The sequence below is a fragment of the Homalodisca vitripennis genome, chromosome 2 (genome assembly GCF_021130785.1).
Source record: "Homalodisca vitripennis isolate AUS2020 chromosome 2, UT_GWSS_2.1, whole genome shotgun sequence".
Taxonomy (NCBI): domain Eukaryota; kingdom Metazoa; phylum Arthropoda; class Insecta; order Hemiptera; family Cicadellidae; genus Homalodisca; species Homalodisca vitripennis.
Window position 1 is genome coordinate 156,429,830 of NC_060208.1, and position 24,053 is coordinate 156,453,882.

The window sequence follows — 24,053 nt, forward strand, 5'->3', positions numbered from 1 at the left end:
CTATTACCCATGTCAGTATATGACAGAGTTTGCCTACAGATTGAAACGTAAAGAAAGAAATCTACTATCAATTAAATTAATACAGTTGTAATAGAGTCCTTAGTAGCAAATTGCAACATCGGTGTTTTAAACACCAGTGAAATGATTATATGTGCATCATGTTTTACTCACTTCTAAAGCTAATGGAAAACTTAATCAATGTCAATAGGCTGCTATTTTGAAAAACTAAACATTTGTATAGATTGAGTTCACCACGGCACACTAAAACAGTTGAGCAGTGCCTACAATAGTTGACTCAATCTTCAGTAAAGATGTTTAGGTTGTAAGAGATGCCTACATTAGATCCACTTAATTTTACCTTTTTTATTAGTAACTTAAGTTATGTTATAAGAAAATTTTAAACAGATGTTCTTCATGGCAGGGTGGAGGGAAAGCGCATTGTGGACTTCGAAGTACAGCCATTTATTAGTACTAAGTTCTCAGGTCGATATGAATTTATATTATTAATATTACATTACTAGCGAAGAGCTGGACGAAAAGACATTATGCAGAAGTAAATAAAATAACACTAAAACGGTAAAAGAAGTATGTTTTGTATATTCAGTTAAGAGATATTCAAATACTTTATAATGATTTTAAGAGGATAGTTTGGTAGGGAAAACTATACGAATAAAAAAAAGCTAAGAGCGAAGTTGTAGTGGTACATAAAGAAATATGTTATTAAATTTTAAATCTTGAAAACAGTGGAGGAGATTGACAATTTCTCTAAATTGTGTAGTCTTTGCGAAAAATTAAACTGTTTTTTCAGGCGAGTATATATAAAAACATACACCAAAACGTCAAACAATCCCCAATTTTTATATTATTTTTTATTGTTAGAATGGTAACTTTCCAATGGATTGTATGTATATTTATTATCATAATCCCAGTGGAACTTCATTTTTGCAAGCTTTAGGAATTTTTTTAATATTGTTAAAAAAACAAACAGGATTTTATTATATCAGAACCAATAATTTTATATTTTAACATACAAAAGTTGGTACGTTTAAATATGTTTCCATTAGTACCTGTTAAGTTCCGAGCAGTAAGTGTCAAAGTGATTAATTGGCGTAGCCAGAGGATTTTCTTGTCTCAATAACGCTGTGTAATTTATCACTGGGGATGTATTAGCACTAATTATATTGATAAAAGTCTATCGCTCAAGAAATTAGTCATCGCTTTTGCATCTTTTTAATCTTCAGCTTAAAAAGGAAAATATGTAATGTTCAAAGTTGTGATAAAATTATGTGTAATAAATATATATCTATATATGTATAAATTTAAATATTTAAATATTAGCAAAATAACCTTACATAATAAGCTTTAGTTGTTTGATCTTTACGGAAAGGATATTACTCATAGGGCTAAATAGATTACATGTGTGTCTGTCTGTTCGTCCGATATCTCAAAAAGAAACAGACGGAAAGGGTAGGAATTGTGTATTGCACTTTATTTCAATTATATAAACACTGATCATTGTGTTCATTGTTCAAGCCAATTCATAGGTACCTACAAAAAAGACATAAGAATAAATAAATATTTCTAACTAACTAAATATATCACAGAGATTCAAACCGGTGATATTTTAACACTTGTATCCTAACTATCTTAACAGATACTCAATTTTTTATGATTTTTGTTTACCTTGTTATTTAAAAAATTACATTAATTGAAACTTATAAAACTCATCTAAAAGAAAACAAGCACAATATATAATTTATCACACAAATAAGTCGAGAAGGATTTCATACGTAAACTTTAAATTTGGCATAAAATGTCATTTCTAGAAGAACGATACGTAATTTGTGTGTCAAATTCTTTTTTGTATATTTTTCCACGAGTCTATAAGTTTTCTCTGTATAATGTTAATCACAAGACAACTTGAGAATGAAATAACCTATTGTAAAATTTGGAAATACAGATAGAAGCCCAAAATTTGGGGTGGAGTACTATCATATTGAGTAGATTTAAATTATTATATTAAAACTAAATTTGCACTGTAGGTTATTGTTTCTTCCCAAAACATATAGTCATGATCGTTTTTATTTAAAAAGCTTTAATTATTTTCAGATAAGTTACTGTACAGATTTTAGCTATAATTGTATGTATTAATGTTATCCAGGTGGCTCTGGCAATAAAATTGTAGTTAACATTTTAAATATCCTCTATTTTCTAAATAACATAGAAAGGTATGTTAGGTTTTTTAATTGTGATTTTTCATTAAATAGCTCAATTTTAAAGGAGAAAAATTACTCTAAATGGTTATAATTTACTTGGAAGGTATTAAAAATGAACTGCTGGAAATTCCATGCTGTTTCTAAGACTTGCAAAAGAGCTTCTATAATGGGTAATCCAGTGGTAATCCTAAAAAATGGAAAGGAATGGCAAAATATGCACTTGAAAATAAACAATGTGCTTGATGTTGAGTGGATAAGAAAGGAGCAAAAATATTATTCAGAATATTACGTTTAAAGGACAGTGTGGAGAATATAGAATGTCTAACTGTTTCTAGCACTATAGTAAGATGTTGTAATTGAAGACCTGTCGGAGTAAAGAGAAGTAAATACTAGGCTCAAAAAAGTAGTATATTCTACTAGAAAAAGGGGCAATCCAATAGTACACAATCTATGGTCTTTTGATGAACTATTGAAAATGGACAAGTAAGGCAAATCCAAAAATACATAGCTATGATTATGGTAAGTGACCCAAATGTAGAACAATTCGATGGAATTCTGAAGAATATAGCAGCAAAAATGTGATTAGAATTTAATCAAACTCATCTAATACAGCCAAAGCGAAATCGTAAGCTTCCAATTATTTCTTGTCCGGAGATGTGCGAGAAAAGGTTCTGCGTAAAGGATAGAAGGCAATAATATCTAATATGTACTTTCATTCATTAAAGTATATATAGTACTTTAACTCAGGTACTAAACTAATAATGCAACGATTACTTTAAAATATCTGCGCTAAAATTAGCGCAAAGTAATTAAATTTTAATATCGCATGATTTCAAGGAGAAAGAAGTCTATTGAGGGTAAGGGATAGAAAAACAATGTCCCTTTTGTAAGAAGCTATGTAGGTCAAAACAATCTTACTGGATAAAAGTTAAAAAAATTATATTTTGTCAACAAATTTATTGAATTACTGCTTTCCTTTTGATTGTGGAATGCCTTACTTCGTGATACTATTGCTGGGGAGGTAAATGTAATAAATAAGTATTTATAAAGCTTATTTTTCAATTATTTACGATAATATTACAGTGATAATGTGTTTTGATAGATAACAAGGTGTTAGGAATATTGCACAATTATTGCTATAAGATAATCTAGTTCAAATTGGCACTCAATTGCTGAAGGTTACTTTATTAACTTTAAAGTTCAATTTGATTGTTGTAATTTATTCTTATTTATCAAAGTGTGTAAGTTCATATTTATTCCATGGTTACTGTTAAAAATAATCAAGTGAAGCTTTTTGATAATTTGAATTTTTAAAGCATCTCTGATTATAAAGGCTTATTTGTTATTAGGTTAGAGTATTGATTTAGCTGTTAAATGTTATAATTATTGTTTTTAACTAAATTGATCAAATGGTTTGATTTAGAATTTGCAGTGAATCTAGGTTATTTTAAAGTACAAGCACGAAAATGGTATAAATATGTATACTATTTATGCCAGCCAATAATTATTCCATTAGGTTATTAATTTTTGCGTTATCTTACATCTAAGGTTTACTTGGCTAAATGTCACAACTAACCTGTATATTCACTTCAGCATCACAGGAAGTCTTTTTTTAATATCAATAAAATTGATAGCATTATTACAAAAAAATTTCCTATTGCGCAACTGTTGGAAATGCTCTTTAAGAATAGTTTATTGTAATCGTATATTGGATGGAATACAACAAAATCCATTATTTTCTTCAAAATTTTTAATGGCAAAATTAAGATCCCAATTAGAATTAGCAATATCTTTTTTATTGCGCACATGTTTGCCTAAAACTTTGAAAAACATGAATTGCAGTTAAATAAGTTATCGTAATATGTTTTCTAGAGAGAAAAAAATATTAATTATGTCGTGTCACAATGAAGTGTTTGGTTACTAACTATCCAATTATTATACTTAAAAAGGGGTTGCTCACAAATTAAAAATGTAGGACACGTGTTAAAGGTTTGAATAATATCTATGAATTACGTAATGGAGGACAGGAAATAACACTGTGAGTCCTAATTAAGTCGTCGTTCCTTTACAATTTTACTAATTGATCTATGAGTAAAACATTTTAATTAATATATCTTTTATAGGGGACTTCACTGATAATAATAATATACCTGATCTCTGGTTATCAAAGTAGATATTCTTTACAATTACTGTGTATTAATTTTTCAAGATACAAAAATTCTGAAATTTTTTTGGAATAATCTGAAAGCGTATAAGGGTAACATTTTTAACTTTAATTGTATGTATTATTATTCCTTACAATCTAACCGATAATATTAAAAATATTATGACGAAATGAAAAGTAATAGTATTGGATAATTATGAATTTAAATAAAATTATTTTTTCATAAATAAGCTTCAAGCAACGACATAAATCCATCATCCTACTGCACCTCTATAATTGTATAATACATATATATTCGCAACAACTAATCATGGGGTTTATAATTGTATATTATTTCTTGTTACTTTATTATAACCACAAAACATTTTGTTTTTTCCCGTACTCCCTTGAATATTTGAGTATAATATAACTTTGTAGTGTATAGGAACAGGTTTTTAATAATGTCGCGTGATCTCTTAATTACAGATGAATGTTTTTATAAACCATTTATTGATTTTAAAACCATACTCAGGGAGAAATGTATTCAAAAACTATACCAAAATCATGTATTCCTATAAAAATATTTAAAGTCTTAAATAATAGTTTTTACTCACTTATTAAGGTGTGACTAAAAACATCGTTCATGAATTACTTATATTTTTATTTCACCATGGTAATTGGTGAAATTATAAGGCCGATACAGAAATTCCCAAAGACACCTTATAGATAAAGAGAATAAAGCAACTAAACAGGATGATAAAACCGTTATTAAATGACAATAATAAAATCAAGAAAAGCATCATCTTCGTGGTTCTTCCGGGTAGGTCTGAAGAAAGGTACATTTTAAATGTTGCAGTCATCTCGATATGTCAAACTGAATATGCACCATTTTGTATGTTTAATTATTCAACAATACATTGTTGGAATGCTGGTATATATCATAATCGTAACCGTAACATTTTATATCCCATAATTATGAAACCTTACAATATAAAGCTATTTTAAAGGTTTTGAGCTGTATATATTATGTATTATTAATTAATTAATACTGCCTACCTAACTAATTAAAGCTATATTGCATAAGCTAATACGTACACACAAATGATATATAGGTATTGGTTTAAATTTCTGGGCATTATATTCGCTTAAAAAGGAATCAATATTTAGGAATTCCGTCATTAGAAAGATTTCAATCCGCATATTTCTATAGAATCCTCCTGAATATTAAGAAAAAACGTCTACAAAAGACTAGGTACTTTAGAAGGTTGCATAAAAATATTTAATCGAAACTAGTTGGTTCACTTGACCTTGGGTATGGCATTTATACTGTTGTGAAAGAAAAAGGATAACACACTCTTCCCTCATTCAAGAAGAAAAATGTGACGGAAGTAAATTGCTTTTAGTAGTAGTCTTGTAAGCTTACTTATGGACATATCTCTTAATCCTGGTAAAACTCAATGTCACTGATATTCTAGAAACCTTGGAGACCCTAAATATATTATTTTTATTCTTAGTTGGACTCCAAAGCTTACTTTTGTGATAAATGTTTGGTCAGAGCAACAACAAACCCAATTTTGGAGCGGAAAATATACCATATTTAGAGTGAATTTAAATGAAGATGCTTTTGACCTCAGTAAGCTTTGAACGATATGTTTTCTTCAATGAGAACAATAAGGGAAACTGTAACTATGGCACTTGAAATATATTAGACTCAAAGTAGTTTGCAATGGTGTTATTATTCGCCTCTTTATCCAAATAAGTCTTGATGCTATCTTATCGAAGTAGTTAAAATCCTAAATTGTTTTCATGACCTTTATATGTAAATATTTTGACCAATTTATCAAGGCAGGCAAACTAAACTGTCGGAAATGTAATTTATTCTTTCTAAAAATGCTTATTCATACGATCTAAAAAAAACTAAATAGTGGCAGTAAAATCCTACATATCTTCATTCTAATTACTCTTCAATACCTAAATTTGAGTACTGAAGTAGTATTTGCCTAATGATATATATGTTTAGTCCTGGTTGCAATGTATCATAGTACTCTATTACATAACAAAAAATGTATTTTTTAACAAAAGCTACACATTTTGATTTGCGAATTACGAGTAAAGCGACGAGTAGCTGCTGATATAAATAAAAAAATTCTCATAAAATTCGTTTTTCATCGTTCAAACATAAACATTGAAGACTTCTAAAAGCTATGTACACGACGTAGATTATTAAGGATCACTTTTCTTCCGATGATAATAAGAAAAGCATAAATAACATCACCTTTAATTGGACCTACAAGACAAATAAAATTATATCCTTCAGGTTTTCTGCAAACATTCTGTGTAGCTTTATTATTGATTAAGAATTCGCGTTTATTACAAGACATGCAGTGAATTAGTATCGTCATTTTATTTTGACGCAATTATTCACCTTATAAAATGAACTATAAATTATAAAAAGTAAGACCTAGTGACGACCTAAATGAAAAGACTACTACTACTAAGGAATATCGTGTATTTTATGAGTAAGAAAACAAACTGCGTACGTTATCTAGAAAAAAAAACTGTTTCACTATTTATTTCCGGGGTTTATTCTTTTAAATTAATACCCTTGAAAAGGCATGTAAACCTTTATCATAAAACCACGCAGAGAATGATATAAATGCCATGTTAAATTTGCAGGCCATCAAATAGTAACTACATAAATTTTCGTTAGTACCTTACTACATTATTGAGTTTTATGAAGAAACATCGAGCCATCAGTAGTAGGTCAATGACATCACGGACCAAGGCGGGTATACCACGTGACCCACATACATGATGTGATGTGAGTGGAGCATCTTATATTGTTCTAGTTTGGAATAGAATGTACTGTTAAAGTTATATGATTGTTTTATATTACGTAATTAAAGTTTTAAGGAATAAAACACATCAATTAGAATTTTAATTATAATTAAGGTGATACATTTATCCCTCCACAGATGAAATAAAATGTATTAGATATAATCAAGTTTTATAAAGGAATGTTTAGGAAATTAACTGTAATAAGAAGAAAAATTCATTTAAGTAAAGCAACTTAATCTATTTATCATCAAATGGATCTTATTAATCTATTATGTTTACCTGCTATGAGTTAAAAAAGATGTTCGTTTTCAAAGGAGTTTTCCACATTTCGTATTAAAAGTCACAAAGAATACGGAATAAAAGAGTTCTTTTGAAGGTATCGGAATTGAATTCCCGATTTACACATCGAAAGAAGCCCAATTCACTTTTAATATTATTTTCTTACCTTTAGAAAAACTTTACATTTCTCCATCTTTACACCTTATTCTTTATTCATGTTAAAGAAACTAGTTTTATTTCTATAAAATATACATAAATTTAACTTCAATATCTTTAGGTTCCCCCCACCCCCCCCCCCCCCCACCCCCCCCCCCCCCCACCCCCCCCCCCCCCCACCCCCCCCCCCCCCCACCCCCCCCCCCCCCCACCCCCCCCCCCCAAGAATGTAGCAAATTCCTTACAGCGCATTCTATTATTAAGTGTAATCAGTGTTAATCAGTATATAGTACATTACTACACACTAAAGCGTAATTTGATATATTCTAAAGCCTAAAATCACGTACATCACAGTAATAATATAACTGTTACACATTTTATGTGTGTAAATTACATAATACATATTTTAAGAAACATTCTATGATATTTTAAACTATCGCTCAGTTGCCTCTAATCATGTTAGTGACACTTTTATTTTATTCAATAGTCTAGGAATATTCTCAAACATTCATAGTCTGTTTTTATTAAACCAAAGTTTATAAATCTCTTAATGTTACAACCTTACAAGGCTCCACATGAAACCGACTCTATACACGGAATCATCGATCAACGGCGTTTCATAGGGTGGATAGAAAACATTATTTTATTCCAATTATTGTTCCAAACCTTTCAATTGATTTAGTATTTTTTAGAAACGTATTGGATCTACAGATGAATCCAATATTTTGTCTGCAATTAGCAATTTCGGGAATGTTTATTTGGTCGCTACTTTTGTTTTTAAACCGGGTGTTATAAATATTAAAATTGTTATTCTAAGGGGTTTTTTATACGTTTATCAACTTATCTCTTGTTATAATTTTACATATGAGAGTTATTCATGTCCAAGATTTCAGTTTATCATTACGATTATTTATCTGCTTTGAGATTTATGAGTGAGTTATAAGGCTGATAGATTTCGAGAAATTTATCGCAGATCATACTAATGTTTTCCTAAGCCAGAACACTCTCAGGACTGGAACTTTATTACACCTTGCAGTTTGTCCATATCAACATAATTTTTAGTCTGTCAGTAGTATCTGTGATATTACTGTTTGTACTCTGCATCCTAGCTGTGACAGCTTATTGGTCAGTTTAAAAATTACCATATTTATCATGTTTAAAATTAATTCCTCAATCTAGTATACTGGTTGAAACTACATATACCTGGTTTAAAGGACAGGTTTTTACAACTTCAGGTCGTTGTAGTAGACTGAAAAACAATAAAAAAATATTTACATGAAATATGGCTTCGTTTAGTGTCTGTTCGTACATATGTGTTTTATTTTAGATTATAATTCGGAAACTGTTGGAGCAATTAAAATACAACTTTGCGTTTATATTAAAGTAATAGATGGGGAATAAGTAAAACTTGAATACGTATAAGCTATAAGCATTTTAAAATGGTGACATTTTAATATTTTTCGTAACTTAATATCTTAAAATTAATATAAAAAATATCGTAAATACTCAAAGAATATTTATTTATTGGAAATTTAAATGACAAAACTATATTCGATAACATTAGTTAAGATAAAATAATTGCATACGTTTTGGTTTATAGGTGTGTTTGTGTAAGGTCCAAGTACAAATAGTTATTTATTGGTCTTCAAACAACAACAATTTTAAATTTAATTTCTCAACAGATTTCAACATATTCTGTTTTATATATATATATATATATATATATATATATATATATATATATATATGTATATATATTTTTTTTTTTTTCACAAAATACTTAGCAATATTTACTAACATTACAGACGTTTTTGGGATATTAAGATTTTAAATTTTAAATGCTGCCAAATTTTTAACTGAAATTGATATGTATTTTTTATTTGTATTGATATGTATTTTACTTTTTTAGTAATGTTTTTTCTTCTAATTACTCGTAGTTTAACAAAAGTACCAAGTTTCAGGTTATTATGGTTATTAGCTTCAATGCGTTCTGAGACATTATTAAAAAATTAAAAACATATATTGACGTACAGAACATAAACGAAGCGACATAAAACATATTTTACATAACAATTTTGTGACTTTTTTGTGTCTGTTATCATGAACAATGTCTCACGAAATACGCAGTATGCACATGCATTTTTTTAGGTTTGCATTTATGATTTCAATAAGCAGATTTATATAACATCTACATTTAAACTTATTATTATTTCATAGTGATTTACGCAATATTAAAATGAAATACAGTAAATGAAGAGATAAATGAAAAACCGTTTTCAAGATACCAAAAGCCTCTAAGAGTCGCCTACACTATATAGTCGGACCGTTTTATAAAAGGGTCAAAGAGGTTGTTAGGCAGAACGCCAGCTCTAATGGAATCTTATTGCATTGAATACGCCTAATGGAGCCCAGTGTGCTACTTACACTTTACCAACAGGAATATGTAAGACGTGCTCTGGTTTTTGTAACACGCTTTATATCCAAGAAGCTCTTTTTTCGGTGTATACGTGATTATGAAAGTATATCACAGAATTTTTAAAGCGAAAATACACATCAAAATATTTTACCTATAAAAACAAATTAGAAAGTTTACTACTCGAACAAGATATACTCTGTACTCTACTAAGTTGTGTTTTTATCATTTGGTCTTTTTTATATAAAAATTTTATTGAAATTAATAAAATTTTTATTAATTGTATGAAAATTTAAAATTCATGAAACAATGTAGTAGTACATTTGTAATCTAAAACACCCAGAAAATATTGTTTTCATACATTAAAACCAACTGTACTATACATGCAACTTATCTTTGGAGACAGTAAAGTGATTGGAGAACGGCGAAAAGGTTTCTTACCAATAAAAGACCGTGCTGGTGAGGATATTAAATTCCTTTCTCCAAGCTTCGTCTTATATTGACATTGATGGTGGACACCTGGCCATAGAAAGAGCAATGGCTTCAGGAAATATTATAATAGATAATACTTAAAGTAATTTCCTTTGTATAGTGTTTTATTTGGATAAAAACTTTATTGTACAAGAAAACAATATAACAGTTAATATATTCTAGCCGCACACTTTGACCATTATTGTTTTAACAATTATATCATGAATTTTGGATAATTTCCTTTAATGAGGAACGTATTAGGAATAGTATTTCCAAATTATTAATTAATTTTAAGGTTCATGTATATTTTGTCTATAAATACTATGTAAACTGATTCTACATATTGAAATTACGGAATTACTATTTATCGTAGTTTATTCTGTATTATTGGTTAAATTTTATAATATACTACAATTTGGGACATAATACTATTAAGTGTACGGTATCAGTCTTTTTTTAAATGTATATTATTACAATCGTTTAAACTACCTTACTATTTTCAAGGCCTAATTGGCAAAAGTATTTCCATCTTTTATATTTAGCTGTTCTTCTGTTCAAAACTTAGAATTCCTATCATAGATTTGTTTTATTGTAATCAAAATTAAATCTACAATTGGTACACAAAAAACCGATGAGATACTTTAGTGGCACCTTATGAAACTTTTAAAATTCACATCACTAACCGTAAAGCCGAGACATAGTGTTGAAAGAGTTGATCGATAAATCTGCTAGTACCGAGAATGACTGCAGGAGTGGGTGGGGCTCTATTAATGTTAAAGGATGTTGCTAACATGGACATAAAAGAGTGCTGTCCGTTGCCCACTTTAACTGGAGAGGCTGGAACAAAGCTGACTTTCCCTTCTTCTAAGGTGACATGACAGATTATAGTCCACTATTCCTCCTTATCATATCTCAGTAAGATATTGCACTTAACCCCAGCCTCACTGATTTTAAATATCTTAAATTTCTGAAAGCGTACGAATAATAATTTTAGGAGTACAATGGAGATTTCTTAAATTTTTGTATTAAGTCACATAAAAATAATAGAGGCGGTGTAGCTATTTTAAGAAGTAAGTTAAAAATTATATTTAATACATAGTATTTTCTATATTATTCTTTTATATACAAATAATATATGCATTATATTATATAACAATATGTTATATTATACAGGAGATTTTAAGATATCAGTATTAAACTTTGCATCTTTCCTAATTCACATACAAAATTCTAATAACATTTAATGGAAAAAGTGTCATGCTTACATATCCCAGCGGCTCATGATGAATTCCTCTATAGACACCAAAACTCGTTTGACGAAAGTATTGAATGTTATAGATTATCTGTATTTTTTAACATATTTTTGGGATTTATTTATTAGACCGACGCTGCCTTTTTGTACTAAATACTGAAATACAGTAGACCTATAGTATTGTTCCCTACCACTAGTCTTATGCTGATGATGGTTCCTGCCGTCAACCAAATTGCCATTTATGTAACTTTATGAATAGGATAACCTTCAACACATAGAGACAGGGCGATTTTAATGATCCCAACTCTATAACAGAATATAAACACGGCATTCTATCATTAAACATAACAATAATTCTAACTGCCTTCTTTGCAGTCTGAAAAATTGTTACATTTTGTGGTAGGTACAGGCCCTTTCCTCGCAGTTTTAGTTCGTACCAAAGTTTAGGTATGTGAGTAAACGCGTTATATAAAATTCAAAGGAGCAGAACTTTACCAGGCTCAACAATGCATGGTACATGTAACTTTGGCACATATGTTGTCCATATTATTGTTGCAGGTCAGAGCTCGACCAATGTACATTCCCAACATGTTAGATCAATCAGTCGCCTCTAAGAAGACATCATCCATTTCTCTAATATATGTGTTAAAATAAGCAACTTAATGTCTGATAGGAATACATGATATCTGTGAAATAAAGAACCTCATATTAACGTTTATTAAATGTATATCACTGTACTGCGGATACATTACAGTACCTAATTTTTGCGCAATATATTTTTATATTTGTTTCATTAAACATAAAATATATGACTAAGTAAATCTTTGGATTTATTTACATTAAAACCATATAATAGTATACGTCGTTGTACGTTACATTACTAATGATTAAGAATGGTATGAGTTACAGGTAAGAGTTTGTCAAATTTATCTTAGATTTAGACTTTATTAGGGATTTTATTTACCTTAGATATATAAAACATTCAATGCTTTATCAATAAGACCATTCTAGATTTAGGATCAATATTTTAATATATTATATGAATAAATGCTTTATATTAGCATGCTCTGTTTCGATCAATTCTTAATATTAAGCAAGGGGATTTTATCTTTTTAAATTAGACGTTATCTTTGTACATAATAGTGTTTAATATAAAATATAGCATCCGTTCAAAACATTGGATACAGCGGATTCACAAAAAAATACATTTGGTTTCTAACATATAATCCAATGTTTCGTGTGTAATAATGTAACAAAATTAATTAGTAAAAGTAACTGTCTTACGAATTAATGAATTAATTTAACACAAATGACGTCTGAAATTCACGTTCAATCTTGGCAGGTTAGTTGGCATAACGTTGCATTGACCCAGATCCAAAGTAAGCAGAATTGCAATAATAAATGTGGTACTGACGCTCCAGTAAAACTAAAGACTGCAATGCAGCAATTGTTGTTTAACGGTAACTTATAGAATTATTTTCTTAAACTTCTTTGATTTTGCCCATGTAATGTTATTTCTTGGCCATCATACATGAGTTTTATTATACTCGTATGCTTTTACATATCCCTAAAAGCTGGAGAGTAGTAATTACGACGTCAATATGGTAGAGTTCTGAACTAATGTGATACTTACTGCTACATACATAATATATTCTGACTCCGTATATCTAGAGATTTTATAACTTGCTACACCTGAGACAAATCAGTACATATATGTCAGCGTGTCTCCACTATAAATATATTACTGTAATACCTGAACCTATTACTAACTCTGCACTGTAAAGAGAGTCATTTTCACGGACTTATATTGTGCCGTACAAAAGATGATTATATATGATGCTACTTCCTAGACAAAAAATGTTTATACTGAGAAAAAATTGTAATAAGTATATAATGTAATAAATATGAATTACTACATTAATGCTAATACGATGATTATTTTAACGATGAATACCAGCTATCTAACAACACAACTGTACATGAAAATGATCTGTGATCCGCATTTATTTTATGCATCTTTTGCAAGTCGTTTTATAACAAATCCTGATACTTTTCCATGATTTTATAATCGTCAAAAGTACACAAGGAGGAGGAAATTATCATGCCACTGACCAAAATACGGATGAGTTCTGAAGTGTAATAAATGTCTAATTCATCATATTAGCAATTTTAATATAAGTTACTGTAAGGAATGATGTGCTGTCACCCCATTGTTTGACCAATAACAGTGTTATTCTAATATATTAATACTCTTTTGTATTTCAGAGAAAGTAAAATTAAAAGTACGCCTGCGTTTAATTCTAAGAGAAGGCAGTTCATGATTGCTTTTAGTTAGGAACTTCTTTCATCGAGAGGGCAAAGGGAACTTTAATTTTAAAGTACTTTAAATGTACTTCATTTTGTTTAAACCCAACATATGTTACTTCGTAAGTATTAAAGAATCACAATAAAATAACATTAATTTTCATAGTTTAAATGAACTATAACTCAATAATCCTCTATGCCAGAATATGGCGTAAGACTCTCTGTATAAAGGCTTAGTGAATTTATTACTTTCCAGTGCAAATATTTTTAAATCCATTCTTTAGGTAAAATGTAGTCGTATATGACTCAATAAAGTTGTATACGTCGTGGCGTAGTGGTTTCTTTATTGCAAGATGACGCTTATATTGTTATAACGGTACCTTTTCACAATGAAAGCTGACGCGTATATTCCTCGTAGTGCTTCAGACTTTAAGAAACGTCTCACCTTCAATTCTCTGTAGAAGTGAGATAACAAATACTAAGTTCAAATTCAAAGGGCGTTGTTTTTAATACAGGAAGTTGAGTATATTAATCCCTAATATCCTTTTAGTTACACTAAGTATTGGGTAAAGTAGCAAAATATTAAATGGTTTTAAATTAATGAACATCTCAGACAGACCTGTAATTAATAAGATTAAGATATTTCTACCATTAAGAACAAATTAGCTGGGAATAACATAAAAGTACAGAACTTTAGGGAAAGCAAAGGCTTACCATATGTATGTTTAAAGACATAACATAATTAGCTGGAATTTAATAAAGTTTTATATTTTGACGTTACAATGTGTTGAAATACTGTACTTAATCTGATAAATAAATTAATTTTAGTCTCGTACCTAGATCAATAACGGGATGGAATTTATATTTGCTTACTAATTAATTAGTGAGGTACTTCGTCGCAGTTCTCTACTTTTAATGTACTGTTAGAATATAATGAGACCATTATGAGACAACTATTACAATCTTATCACAAGCTTTAAATGTATCAACTACCTAAGATAATCCTATGCATTTTGTCAATAATAATAATGTTTGTCCGTTTGCCTGCAGGATTTCCTTTCGTGGGTTCTGCCACCGGAAACAGTGTAACCAACTCTAGTATATTTCCATACTTCGACTACAATGTGCAGAGGAACGTAACGACGGCTGTTGGCCAGAGTGCTTTCCTTCACTGTAGGGTTGAACAGCTCGGAGACAAAGCCGTGAGTTTTTACAACATTACTAGCACTTCTATGTCAATATGTCTACTAGTGTGAACAAATATACAAATCTGTGCATGTTCCTTACGTATATTTCCCTCAACTATTGTAAGTATTCAACGTTAATTCTCTCGGAGTGAATGTCATATACTTTTAAATGTGTTAAAACAGTTTTGAATGCTTTATTTGGAATAAACAGGATTTTCGTATATAATAACTCGCATTATTCTCAAAATTCAATTTTTACTCAAAAACATGTTTACTTCTACTGAAAAATATTATACAAATGTTAGCTGTTATGTTTAAAGAGACAAAGTCTTAAGTATCGTAATATATTTAGCTTTTCCGCTTACACTTTTACCTGTAAAAATTAAAAACTAAAAAATTATGTAAAATCTAAGAATGAATAATGCATGTATTTCTGAATCTGGAAAAGAAGCGGAACGTGTTTAGCCCTTCATTAGTTGTTACATTCGGAATCGGTTAACTACTACTATCTTAAAAGAGTAAAATAAATGTAAAGAAATATAAATTTGCGCTTAATTAAGAGAAATAAAAATTAGGAGACTTCCTCTAAGGAAAATCTTAACTTTTTCCACATTGAGAGTTTTCTTTTAAACAAAAACTGACATAAGAATCTTTTAATTAATCTTGTTTTATTTAACTTTACAAGATATTTCAAAATTAAAGACTAAAGCTCCTTATACTACACAGATTTCTTTTCATTCCTTAAAAGATCAATTCAGTAATATTTAGGTACATATAAATGAGGTATTTTTCACTAACTTTCAAGTAGAATCAAATATAATTCTTAGGAAAATGTTGTTAAAAGTGCATAAAACCAATCCTGAAAATACTAAAGAGTACATCGTCTAGCCATGGGGCTTTCCTTTCACAGTGCGTGATTTATATATGTGTATACACGCTGATAATATTATTCATTCCAAAGTTAATCAATTTTAATTTAACTAATCATAATTCCACAACTATATTTGGCTTGTAACATACTAGAGTTTATTGGTGTTATATGTTCTGTATTTGTGTATTACATCTTGTGTCTGTGTTATACCTTTGTCCCAAGGAACAGTACAATAATTGCATTTTTTATGTAATTAAATTACTTTATGTTATAAGCAATATTTTAGTTGTTTCTTAAACTCTATATTTCTTGTCACTTATTATTACGTAGAAATTCAAACTGTTACGTATTTACTTCACCATATGGTTGAAGTTATGAAAAAACCGAAAGTAAATACATCGTTTTTAAATTACGCAAGTAACAAACAGTAACACGTCAGCTTACAATTTTTGCAGCAACCACACAAAAAATAACACTTTTAATATTGGAAAAATCCGTACAATAATATGTAATATATTTTTGTAAGATACACATTAACTAATTATATAAATTTTTTTAACAATAGCCTATATATCAGGGGACACTGTCGTTTAAAAACTTATATACTACCATATGTTTATTTCTATATTACTTAACACTATACATTTTTATAAATTTACTATAATATGATAATATTTACATTTCAAAAAGAAATTTTGCAGTTACTTTTATAATAATAATAAATTCAACTCCAGTAATGCACCGATTATCCAAATTTATCTTTAGATTAAAGTAACTTGAAACATGTAAATTAGAAGAGAAGGAAGGACCTCTTTTGTTTGAAGCCTGGATCTATGATTTATACTACAACAAAATAACCTAATTTATTCTAGGCTTCATTAAGGGGAGAATATATATATATATATATATATATATATATATATATATATATATATATATATATATACAGTATATATATTCATATAGTACATTCACAATATAATGTAATTAAATATGTGCTTAAAACATCATTAGGAAATATTAATTCACTTATAAATATTATATTTTTATAATATTTAAAACCTTATACAATTATTTTTTTTAAGAATGCTCACAATTATCTAATTATTTTAATTTTATCACAAAAGGCCTTTTGACATCAAAGCTTTCATCCCAAATGGCCCCGTGTGAAAATCAAAATTATTGGATAATTGTGAGTTTTCTTAAATAATATAAAGATTTCCAATAGGAAAAGCTCATACTTCAATAATACTATAGTGTTTATATCAATGGTAAATATAATTTATGCACTACCTGTTATACTAATAGTGGCTAACGTAACATATGTTTTCCTATAGCTGTAATCATTCAGACTTTGCAATTTTCTTAGTTAAGGGAGCTTTTTATAAACATATTATTAATGAAAATTTGCTTAAAGTTAAGTTAAAGTTTTTTTATGACTCTAAGTGTTTAGGGAGCAAACAGGTCTAACAATGATTTTTTGTTTTACCTACAATAAAAAAATTGAGAATTTCAGCTATGTACCATCTGTCTTACGGCTTCAATAAAATGAGGGGCCTTATTATACTACTTGTGTTACTCCAACAATACTACCTACTCCTTTACCTTGATTTAGGTATCGTGGATACGCAAGCGAGACCTCCATATCCTGACAGCTGGCGTCCTTACATATACAAGCGATCAAAGGTTCCAAGTGATCCGACCGGAGAAGTCTGAGAACTGGACTCTCCTTATAAAATTCCCTCAGCAGAGAGATTCCGGTATATATGAATGCCAGGTCAACACAGAACCCAAGATGAGTCTCGCATTCTGGCTGAACGTTGTCGGTTTGTACCTACGTACTTATATCTTAAATTTAAGTATTTTTATTGCTTATACAAAATGCATGTATGATTCAATAAAACCTATTATACATCAATTAATGTTGATAATGTATGCAAATATTTAATAAGTATTTATGTTACATAACTCTGGCACTCTCAGTTTATACCCAAACAAAAATACCCATAAACAACATATTTTGCTGATGAAGATCACTGTCTTTAGTCGAGTAGTTTACAGGCAAAATTTATTTTCTCTTTTCCTGTGGTACTACCCTACTCAGTATGCAAAGACTAATTTACTTTCTTGGTTTTTACACTGGAAATTCAAAAAACTTGTATGTTACACTTGTAAACACTAGGAAACACATGAAAGCTAATAATTGTTTACTTTAAACCTCTATAACATCAGAATGCGTGCAGTACATTATCCCATTCTCGGTACCTAGTAAACTTGTATGTTACACTTGTAAACACTAGGAAACACACGAAAGCTAATAATTGTTTACTTTAAACCTCTATAACATCAGAATGCGTGCAGTACATTATCCCATTCTCGGTACCTAGTAAACTGGTATGTTACACTTGTAAACATTAGGAAACACACGAAAGCTAATAATTGTTTACTTTAAACCTCTATAACATCAGAATGCGTGCAGTACATTATCCCATTCTCGGTACCTAGTAAACTTGTATGTTACACTTGTAAACACTAGGAAACACACGAAAGCTAATAATTGTTTACTTTAAACCTCTATAACATCAGAATGCGTGCAGTACATTATCCCATTCTCGGTACCTAGTAAACTGGTATGTTACACTTGTAAACACTAGGAAACACACGAAAGCTAATAATTGTTTACTTTAAACCTCTATAACATCAGAATGCGTGCAGTACATTATCCCATTCTCGGTACCTAGTAAACTTGTATGTTACACTTGTAAACACTAGGAAACACACGAAAGCTAATAATTGTTTACTTTAAACCTCTATAACATCAGAATGCGTGCAGTACATTATCCCATTCTCGGTACCTAGTAAACCAGAATTCTTACATAAAATCCTGCATTAAAAATATTACACAAGATTGTTCCTTTCTCTAAATAGGATTTCTAGAATTAAGGCACAACACGTTATCCAAGTAAATACAGTAAATATAGTTGTATATTTAAAAGAAGTAACGTAAACTAAAGGCTACTTACCCCAAAATTAAGACCAATTTCGAATTCAATCAAAATAAATTTATTACTTATTCATATATTTGGCCAAAACACCATTATAGTTGGGAGGCGACCATACGAATAAATTTTCACATATACTTAAACATGGATTAATGAATAATGATACCAATTTTTTCACTAATATCAAAATTAAAGTAGGTTTTTATGGAAAAGTTAAGTAAAAAACTTATTCAAATAAGCAACAGTTTTAAATGACTAATTATTAAATGAACAAGAATTATTGATTTGTATCGTCTTTATTTTTTGTATAAATACGTAGTACACTCTTCAGTATACGTTGACATTAAAATACGACCTATTCAATCTATACTCCTCTATAATACATACGAAATAATGAGAGACTTTATGCTTGCTTACATTTTAGTATTAGTAGTAAAATCAATCTGTACTGATTATTGATTTTAAAAACATTTCTATAAATCTGTTACAGAATCGAAAGCTCGAATATTGGGTCCATCAGAACTGTACGTAAAGACTGGGAGCAGCGTGACCATCACTTGTGTGATATCTCAGGGGCCGCACGACCTCGGAACCGTATTCTGGTACCGGGGATCCCAAATAGTTGAAGAGGGTCCGCTTCCTGCTCAGGGGCCACCCAGAGTCCACATACAGACAGAGTGGACGGACGCGCTCACATCACGCCTCCACATCGCGCGGGCTGTCGTCGCTGACACTGGCAACTACAGCTGTGTACCCACCTCTGCTGAGACGGCCAGCGTCAATGTGCAGATCATCAGCGGTAAATTATTTATTCAAATATATTACATAAAACCTTTTTTATCTAAAAACATGCAAATGTTACGATAACGTTTGAAACAGTTATCCTAACTTATAAAAAATTGTATGCATTGTTCACTAGTTACCATTGTGTGTGGGGGGAGGGGTTACAGAATTATCACCAACTACTCAATGTACAAAATACATATGTAATGATTTAAATTTCTACAAACTAAAATACATGTTTCATGTTTTATTATCAGTTTCATTCTAGTGTTTAATGCTTAGTCACTTCCATCATCTATACCATTGCTAAGTTTTAAACATTTGTGAAAACCTAAACAAATCAAATTAAACTAAACATTTATTTAGTAATTCTTATGTAAATCGTATTTGTAACCAAACGCTAAATATTTACGAGCTCGTGATAAAAATTCGATATGCCTGAAAAATATCATTAACAGGATTTATACCATACCATATACCACAATCACATAACAAAATAAAGAGTACATTGAAGTTATTAACAGTTTTTGCCGTACAAAGTACAAAAGAAATCAACCATTTCGAACGTGTATACATTTTGTTATTATAAATGTATTTATTGTGTTTTACTTAAATATCACACATTATTTTATGATTTTTAAATAATGTTAGAAATTTTGGCTCTTTTGAACATGTTCTCCTTTGGAATAGGTTTATTTACATTTTAACTATGAAAATGTTCCTCTAATACGGAATAGGTGTACATTATTTGTACTTTTATTTATTTGCACCTTTATACTTATTTTACAGTCTAAGCCACAAACATAAATATCATTAAAATTCATATTATTACAATTTGCTTCTGCAGGAGAACACCCAGCGGCTATGCAGCACGGCAACAAGAACACGGCAAGTCTACGTGTGTGCCTGCCCTCAGCACTAGCCTCTGTTACTCTCTCGCTCCTGTTGGTCAAGAGGCTCAGGTGAAACCCGCAGTCACCACCTCGCACACTCTCCGGTAGTCAATGAGCTTTCCACCTGTACAGTCTAGTATTCTATCGTTTCTACATACTTCATGTACATAGTTATGGATATGTTTTGTCAAATGATGTGAGCACAAAATATATTTCACAAAATGATCAGTAAGAAAAACATGCGTGTTTGATTATCAATTTACATATCACAGTTAATGTAATCCTGGATAATAACTGAAAATAGTATGTGCTACGTTCTGATCAGTGGGTATGTAAATTTGAACAGGAATGATTTACTATATGTAAAACTTTTTACGTTTTAGTTATTACATCTTATTCATATTCATAAGTGATATACATTACACCAGTTTAGGTTTATATAAACATTCCGGCAGACTTTGAATGTGAAAACGATTTTATATAACGAAAATTGTAAAAATTGTATAACTTATACTGAGGAGTGTACTTGACTATTGTCATTCTTAGTTTATTATTTGTTATATTTTACATACATAATTATCAATATTTGATCTGCCTATGGCATATTCAATATAATTATATATACATAAATTATACATCATACAATCACTAACACTTGGATTTCATGATATATAATAATAAGAAATTGAACTTGCTTCCTTTTATATGGAGATTATAATAAAAAAAATTTGTTTTTTTTTAACTTGATGATTTGAAAGTGAATGAGGCTTATTCTACTAGTAAAATCAATATTAATTGTACAGAAACCGTACATTAACTTTTTATTCAAATCAATAACTTTAGTTAATCATTATCTAGAAAAACGTGCTGGGTAAATTTGAGTTGTACTATTTTATATAATAGTATATAAAATTAAAATATCGTTTCATACTTCATATAAATTAATGTGTAACATTAAAATATAAAATAATAGATGTTTCTAATAAGAAAATTTAAATTTACTTTCTTGATTGAATTTTATTTTAGAGTATTAAAATAAAATTGGAAGAAAGTGATGAGAAATACAAAAATATTTCGTGTTTCACATAGAGTTTCCCATGTTTTTTCTACATTTAAATAGCTGTTATATAAATTACTATACCTATAATTTGTCATTGATCTTTCATCCTATGACTAGATAATAATAAATATGTAAAGCATTTGGAACCAGTAATATAATACAAAAGTAATAAATAATACATAATTAGAACATATTAATCTATTGTTCAAGAAATAGAGTTGCACTTATAAGTCTCTATTAAATTTAAATAAAAAGAAACATTGAAAATTACTTCTCTTTATAGGTAGAGTTTGTTTATAGCAAAAAATTTCTAAAAAATTCAAAATTTCTTATTCTTTCCTGTGTTATAAATCACATTTATAAAACAAACACACCCTATCATTTATATTGGCGAATAGTAATAAATTATACAATGTTAAGTATTCAATTTAAAGTTAGGTATTACCTTTATCTCCATACAGTAAGTTGTAAAACGAATACGTATCAAATTTAGTCTCAAAATGTATATATACGTACATATACACCACACCAAAATATCAACGTTTTCGTCAATTATTTTATTTTAATCTCCATTTTACTAAGGTAGGAGAATAAAGTATGAACAACAAATTTTCTACAATTTTATCTAATACCACAGTCATTTATATTATATACATAATATGAGAATCAATCTAGATTTTGGAAGTTGTAAAGCTTGTATGTGAGTGTTTCAAACTAAACAGTAACGAAATAATGCTCAATTTATAAATGAACCATGTATTTCTGGATGAATAACAAACTAGAACGCTGTTTCTGATGTTTTGTGCTCACATCGGCTAAATTATGTACAGTATTTATAAGAACGCCACCGAACTGAACTATTATGTCATTCACTTGTACCTTACTGATGCCGACAAGGGGACCAGAGGAGATATTGATGTAATGTCGATGAGGACAACCTCGTATGTGAGACAATATTAACACAACGATGTAAGAACCATTTTATTGATACTCGAAATTGAGGGATAAGAATGAAATCCTCATATTGGTTACTGTTCATTAGCAGTAACGTTGGCATATTGGAATATTTTTGCTGCTTTGTGTAATATATTTCCTAAATGTACTAATAATTATATTTCATATAGTAGTATGGCAATACATCATAATAAATACTGTGATCAAAAACATTTATTGAAAAACTTAAATCTCGGCGTGTATTGGTAAAAAAATTAAAATTAATATTTAATTATAAATACTTATATTATGCAATATAAGTATACAAACTCTATAGAAAGTTTTTCAATAATATGGTGATTTTTTTGTTAATGAAATGTTAGCCTATTTTTTATCTATTGTAACAATATAGGTTTAACTTCAAATAATAAGTAAACATTTTGTTGAAATATTGTTACATTTTGCTATATAGAAATGTTTTTAACAACAACATAACTAATATTTATGCGAATTGTATTTAAATTATATGTAAAAATATTACTTCTAAAACAATCCTTGAGAATTACTAAATTACGACAAAAATGTTTAAATATATGAGAAAGGATGTTTAAGATTTAAGGATTAAATATGTATTTAATAAACTCTATAACGTAGAATCCAAAAATTATACAATTTTAGCATATTTTTCATTTATTTTTACTTTTTTAATAGAACTTCTTCACATTCCGTTGAATTTCGCTATAAATAGATAGATATAACGTATGAAATACACACTAATGTATTTTGTGTCTGGAGCACTTAGTACATTCATTGCTGTACGTCTGTACAGAAATTAAAGTACTAAAAACTGGAATTTAATAGCTTACGGCGTGCAATAATTATTTTATTTCAATTAATTATTCCGGCAAAGAAAATTAGAACTGTGATAAATTATTGTTTTCTCATTCACGATGTCTCATACCTAAATATATACTATCCATGTCTGTATAGCCAGAAGACAAAGAAGTAACAAAGAAGTAGTATTTGCTCTTAACAATTCATGTGTTCCAAATCACCCAAACAAAACTATATAAGAAATCAATTAAAAATTGTTAATTTATGCTAAAGTTCAAATATACCAGGAGTTTTTGCATGAAACAAACGATATAAGACACGTGCAATTGGGATTTCTTATTATTTATTGAGCATTAAATTGGTAACCATTTCAGTTGGTGTCTGGCTTTAAATGAAGTGTTTCTTTCTTGGAAAGAGT

The 24,053-nt window shown here is 29.2% G+C and overlaps 1 protein-coding gene across 1 annotated transcript in view; it reads left to right on the forward strand.

The window, feature by feature from the left end:
* LOC124354930 (zwei Ig domain protein zig-8-like) overlaps window positions 1-21,473 on the forward strand; it is a 184,817-nt gene extending 163,344 nt beyond the window's left edge. The window contains exons 2-5 of the mRNA XM_046805742.1: window positions 15,123-15,274; window positions 17,746-17,956; window positions 19,623-19,931; window positions 20,763-21,473. Coding sequence (XP_046661698.1) covers window positions 15,123-15,274; window positions 17,746-17,956; window positions 19,623-19,931; window positions 20,763-20,881 — 791 coding nt within the window. The 3' untranslated portion in view covers window positions 20,882-21,473. The remainder of the gene's footprint in view (window positions 1-15,122; window positions 15,275-17,745; window positions 17,957-19,622; window positions 19,932-20,762) is intronic.
* Window positions 21,474-24,053: the final 2,580 nt, after the last annotated feature.